Below are 6,045 nucleotides of genomic sequence, written 5' to 3'. Positions count from 1 at the left end.
GCGCCCTCTGCCCTTGGCCACCACCTCGTCCTTGGCCATATCGATGATCTCATCAGGGATGTGCAGGTACTTGATAGTGATGCCGCGGACGTAGCACTCGGGCATCCGCCAGAACTTGTCCCCATCCCGGGATGTGTAGATGATCTCCCGCAGGTAGATGTTCATCCAGTTGTCACAGCTCACCAGGTGCGCGTTGTACGTCTCCGCATTCTTCAGCTCCACCAGCACAGGGTGATTCTGGACCGTCTTCAGCAGCGACAAGGGGAGCATGATGCCCATGCGGACTGGGAGTCCTTGATCTTTTGCAGCAAATACCTCAAGTCCTCCTGGCTTTCAGCAAGCAAGGTTGTGTCATCTATATAATGCAGGTTGTTTATGAATCTTCTTCTGATCCTGATGTAACATTCTTCTTCCTATACTCTAGCTTCTTGAATGATTTGCTCAACATACAGGATACATGGGTATGATAAAGGATACAGCCTCAAGGCACACCTTTCTTTATTTTAAACCATGCCATTTCCCTTGCTCTGTTGAGATAATAACATCTTGGTCTAGTTTCACACTGCATAATTTACCATTCTGGGATTCTTATTTCTCTCAAGGTTAGGCATAATTTATTATGATCCATACAGTCAAATGCCTTCAGTAGTCAATAAAGCAGAGACATTCTTATTGTATACTCTGCTTTTGGCCAATGTCCACCTGACATCAGCAGTGGTATACCTTGTGCAATGGCCTCTTCTGTTTTGGAGATTATACTGAGAGATGCAAATCAAAACTTCAGTAAGAGGAGATTAGCAGAGGGATGGCAAGGTGTAATGAGAATTTGATGAGATAGGAATTTATCAATATCAATTAATTATACAAAATACAATGTATATGAATGTTAGTGTTGTTGCTGTTATGTGTCATTGACTTAGAACTGACTCACAGCTGACCCTCCACTGGGGCTGTAAATTACACTACAGGTGATGTCTTCTCTTTCTCTTGCATAGCTACTGGTGGATTTGAACTGTTTGCCTTTGAGTTAGCAGTACAACTACCTACCACTAGGCCCTCAGAGTTCCATTACTAGATAGTTACTGTTGTTGTTATGTGCCATCAAGTCAGAAACAACTCATAGCTGACCTTCCAGCATCTTTTCAGAGGTGGTAAATTGGCCAGGAGGAGATTGCCTGTCTTTCTCTCATAGAGCAGCTAGTAGATTCAAACTTTCTGCATTTGTGTTGGCAGCTCAACTCATTACCCTCTAGGCTACCAGATTTCCTACAAAATAGTAGACATATGTTAATCCTGGTGAAAAGAAATGCATAGTATACAATATGAGGGAAATCAGCACAATGTGACAGTGTAAAAAGAGCAAGAAGGGTCATGTAGGGATGACCATACCTGATCTTTCCCAACTTCACAAAGGGAAACTGTCCTTGTCAATAGCATCAACAGCACAGATTCCCATGAGCTTAGACATGTCTCCCACACTTCTCTACCTCTCTCTACTCATCTCCACACCAATCTTAGTGCTTGGCTGGGTCCAAAATCTGATGCAACACTTCATAGAACCAATTGGAAGAGTCAGAAGGTTATAACCTGGGTTAGTACCAGAATGAAGTCAGGACAGTTTCCTGAATGTGCTCACAGGCACCTCAGTCTTGAGCCTTGCGGCTTTAGTCCAGTGTTACAAAGGACTAAGTCCTGCCAATATTGGCTCCCCACTCCAGTTACCCAACAAACTTAAGCAAAGGTTTTTAGCTTATCTTTGATTCTGGCTGGGGCAGGGGCATGGTGGGTAGGGGAAGCAGTCGCAAGGTAGTTCCCTCTCATGTTGGTTAGATGGTTGGATGATGGTGTAGCTGGAGCAAGAATTTCTGGCCCAAAGCACATGCTATATTCTCCTGCTGCTGCTGCTCCTGCTTCTTTATTGGTGGGGAAGATCTAATTCTGCTATTGGATCCACTCAATTTAGTGGTGAGACTAGCCAATTTCCTTGTGGAAAGGCTAACCACACCCTATTCACACATTCCTATCTGTTCACCTGACAAAGTCAAACAATGGCATAGTTAGAGACTTTTTAGACATGTCAAAACATCCAATGGGGTTGAGTTTGAAATCTAAGGATCGTATTCTCAAGGGACACATAGGTCAATGAGCTATTAATTTACTATGTACACAATAAAATGTTGAGAGAGTAAAAGAAAGGAAGGAACATTTGGCAACAGCAATTAGAAAGTCAGTACTTGTGGGAGATTGTGTGTTAGAAGAAAATTGAAACTTAAAAGTTATCTACAGTTACTCAAGATTTTGGGAGAAAAAAAAAACCCACTTCAATCATTTCAACAGGCCCTTTAAGAGATAATTTCTTAAATGTGCAAAAATAAATAAATAAATGAATGAATGAATGAATGAATGAATAAATGAATGTATGTATGTTTTCATATATGGCTTACATTGAGGGGGCAAGTTTAGAATCCACTATACTGGAATGAGAAGTAGTGGAAGTTTACCCCACAGTAAGTTGCCCGTTAACACAAAGGTGGTGCCTATCTTCTGGTTCAAATCCACCAGCTTCTCCTTGGGACAATCTTCTCCCTGGCCACATACATCCTCTCTTTGAAAACCCCCTGGAAAGCCAGTTATGAGTAAATATGACTTGACAGCAATGAGTTGAGGTGACTCCCTATTAGAAAGCGACCAGCTGATTGATTATATTACACTGGACTTGATTATTGTAGATTACGTTGTTGTTGTTAGATTCTGTGAAAAGCTTCTGACTCACCAACTCCATGTTCCTTCTGAGGATCCACTGAATTTGAATCATTGTCCTTTCAGTTAGCAACCAAGTGATTAACCATTATGTCACCAGGACACAAAGGCACCACTTGTCCATTAATATAAACTGACCTTCAAAAAACCCACTGCTGTCAACTGAAATGCAATTCTTAGCAACACTTCATCAGGTTCCTAAAGCTATAAATCTTTTTTTTTAAATTAAATTTTATTAGTTTTAATGAACATTTACAGAGATTTTGGGTTTTCATTCATTTACTGCTGCACTGTTTTCTCCACCCTCATCCCCAGTTCGTTCTTCTTCACCCCCCCCGCCCCGTTTTAATTGTCCAATTGCCACAGTGCTTGTCAAAGCCAGTTCTGATTAATCTCCTTTGTCAGTGTGTCCCTTGCCATTCCCTATCACTCCTCCCTGAGAGAGACTTCACCCTGATTCATAAGGAAACGGGGATGGCGTATTCTCTTAGCTACTTCCTGCTGAAAAGGGATGCTGTGGGTTTCAGGGTGAATGTCTTCTCTCACTACTCTAAAGGGCCCCTTTGGCAGTAGGAAACACATAGACTATTATGGAGATTGATTTTGGAATTTAGATGCACTGTTATCAATTGTGCTTAGCCGTACATGTTCATATCCCTGAAGATGTATAAGCTATAAATCTTTATGGGAGGAGATTTATTCACCTGCAGAGAGGTTCAGGTTTCAAGACATATTTTGGAGGCACATAGTTCAAGCCACAACAAGAACTTTGTTCATTTTTAATTGAGTTGTTAATATTTTAATAATTGACTAAAAGAGTTAGTTATTTATCAGATGTGTAATATGCAAACCTTCCTTGCTCTAATTGCCTCTCAGTTTAGCCTCATTCTAAAAAAATAATGGCTCACAGGATGTTTGAAAGCAAACTTACATTTGATTGTAGAGAAAGATTAAAGTGAAGAAAACCAATCCCATCTTGTCCATTCTCTTCACCTGTCTCTAGCACTAGTGAAAACCACAAATGTGGTAAACTAAGGCCAGATAGAAACTGAAAATCTTACAATTACAGCAAAAATTAATGACACAAAGACTTCTAAAATTGTAAAATGCTGGATTCAGGAACTGTTTTATAATTTCAATGTCTTCAAGTCTTAGCATGTGTTCAATACACTATCTACTCCACAAACATGTGTTCAATAAGCAAATAGCTAGGGGAAAAAGGACAGAAAATAGAAAATGTTACGGACATCAAAACGTCTCTTGTTAATGCTGTAGCTATCTAAGTCAGTCCTTGATTTTAAATATGAGGCTGAAGTTTGAAAATGTGGGAGTAAATTAGAAAGAGAGATGAAAGGAATAACTTCAAATTTAGATTTAGAAAACCAATGGTAAAATAAAGAAAACTGGAGAAATTGTGCCTTCAAAGATTTAGAGTTTTTAAAGCACTCATGCAGAGATTCCCAGACCTGTGTTGTTTTTTGTCTGAACAATCAAGGCTTCAGTGAATCTGCTGTCTTATGAACTATCTTATATCTCTCAATGTTTGAAGCAAAGTAATAAACAACAGACATTGTGGGGTACAGAAAGCTTAGTCCTTCCCTAAAGAGTTGAAAGGAAAAAGGAAGACTAACCTTCCCAGATAGAAGGATGTTATGTTTTAACTTTTTATTACGATTTGAGTGAAAGCTTCCAGAACAAGTTCATTTTCCTTTCAGCTATTTAAACACATTTTGTTTCAAGACAATGATTGAAATACAATGTAACCAATACTGTAGCCACTGCCTACATTTTACATTCCATTCATTCCTCTTTCCTGTGCTTTCCTGTCTTCTGAGCTGTGTGTCCTTGAGAAAATGCTGCCTTTTCAGTCTGGCATGGTTGATTGTTTAGATTGACTCCAAATTCTATTACTTTTCTGCCTTCACGACTCAGGAGTGAGCTGGCTAATGTTTATTGGCGTTTTCTGATGTCTAGCTTTGCATGGTATTTGATTTTATTTCCAGTTGGAAAGTCCTGAACAAGGCAAAGCCTTAGTAAGAAAATTAAAGATGATTCATTTGAATATTCATTCATTCATATTCTTTGTTACCTAAACGTGGGCTTGTGAGTTGCTTTAACCATTATTACATTGTGATACAAGCAGCTTTTTGTGATTTGTGTACTCCAACCAGAAAGGCCTCTTAGTTGCATTCTCTACCTTCTTGGAATGATAATACCACAGCAGAAGAAAGTCCAGCTCATTTGGTCTCTTTGTGGTAAGAGCCCACATGGGGAGGGGCCTAGTTACCCCAACTGTCCTACTTCAGCCCCAACAGCCACTCTAGATCAAAGTAACTTCATGAGGGAGCCCAAGTGAGATTAGCAAAAAACCTTTTACCTAATGAAAAATTGTCACACAGTCGTTTTAAACAACTGAGTGCAGACATCTGGTATAAACAATAGATAAGTAAATGGCACATAAGTTAGCCCAACATTAAAGAGCAGGAAAATATACACTTAATAAGACAAATGAAAAATGAGTAGGTAAGGTGAATAATTCAATCCACCCATGTGTATAATATCTGAAACCTCTAAGGTCTTACAAGCCCTGGCTCCTGGTTAACTCACCGATTTTATATCCTCTCAAGTTCATCTCTGCATTTCTCAAACTGAAAGAACTGAAGAAAGAATTCAAGCCCTGAATTGCTAATATTCAAAGGTTATACGGGCAAGATCTTGAAAAATACAAGAAGTGTCAAAAGAATATGGAAGGAATATACAGAGTAACTGTACCAAAAAGAATTGGTCCTCACTGAATCGTTCTAGTTGTATACAATCAAGAACCAACGGTACTGGAGGAAGAAGACCAAGCTGCACTGAATTCACTGGCAAAAAAATAAAAAAAAGAGACTCCAGGAACTTGAAGAATATCAATTAATATATTTCAACAAAGAGATGCACTCCTTGATGTATTCACTTAGCCTATGCCAAGAAATTTGGAAGACCTGGCCAACGGACTAGAAGAGATCCATATTTGTTCCCATTTAAAAAAAAAAAAAAAGATGATCTAACAAAATGTGGACCTTTTCAAGCAGTATCTTTGAGCATCTTTTCAGGAGCAACCAAGACTCTCCCTTGTGGTAAGGATGGTGAAACTTTATCTTATATACTTTGAGTATCAGCAGTCAGGAAATCAAAAGATGAATTGCATTAGGTAAATCTTCTGTCAGGGACCTCTCTAGAGTCCTGAGAAGCAATGATGTCATGTCAGTCTAGAGACTAAGGAACACCTAATCTAGGCCATGG

At 39.3% G+C, this 6,045-nt stretch overlaps 1 protein-coding gene across 1 annotated transcript in view; it reads right to left on the bottom strand.

Annotated features, from left to right (window-relative positions):
- The window catches only part of LOC102869150 (U6 snRNA-associated Sm-like protein LSm4-like), a 2,210-nt gene extending 1,940 nt beyond the window's left edge, over window positions 1–270 (bottom strand). Inside the window, exon 1 of the mRNA XM_006900019.1 lies at window positions 5–270. Coding sequence (XP_006900081.1) covers window positions 5–270 — 266 coding nt within the window. The remainder of the gene's footprint in view (window positions 1–4) is intronic.
- Between the last annotated feature and the right edge of the window lie 5,775 nt (window positions 271–6,045).

This window comes from Elephantulus edwardii, unplaced genomic scaffold (genome assembly GCF_000299155.1).
Source record: "Elephantulus edwardii isolate Elephantulus edwardi_28Jun2011 unplaced genomic scaffold, EleEdw1.0 scaffold00270, whole genome shotgun sequence".
In the NCBI taxonomy this organism is placed as follows: domain Eukaryota; kingdom Metazoa; phylum Chordata; class Mammalia; order Macroscelidea; family Macroscelididae; genus Elephantulus; species Elephantulus edwardii.
Note: the sequence above shows the minus strand (reverse complement) of the source record. Positions and strands in the feature narration are given on the sequence as shown.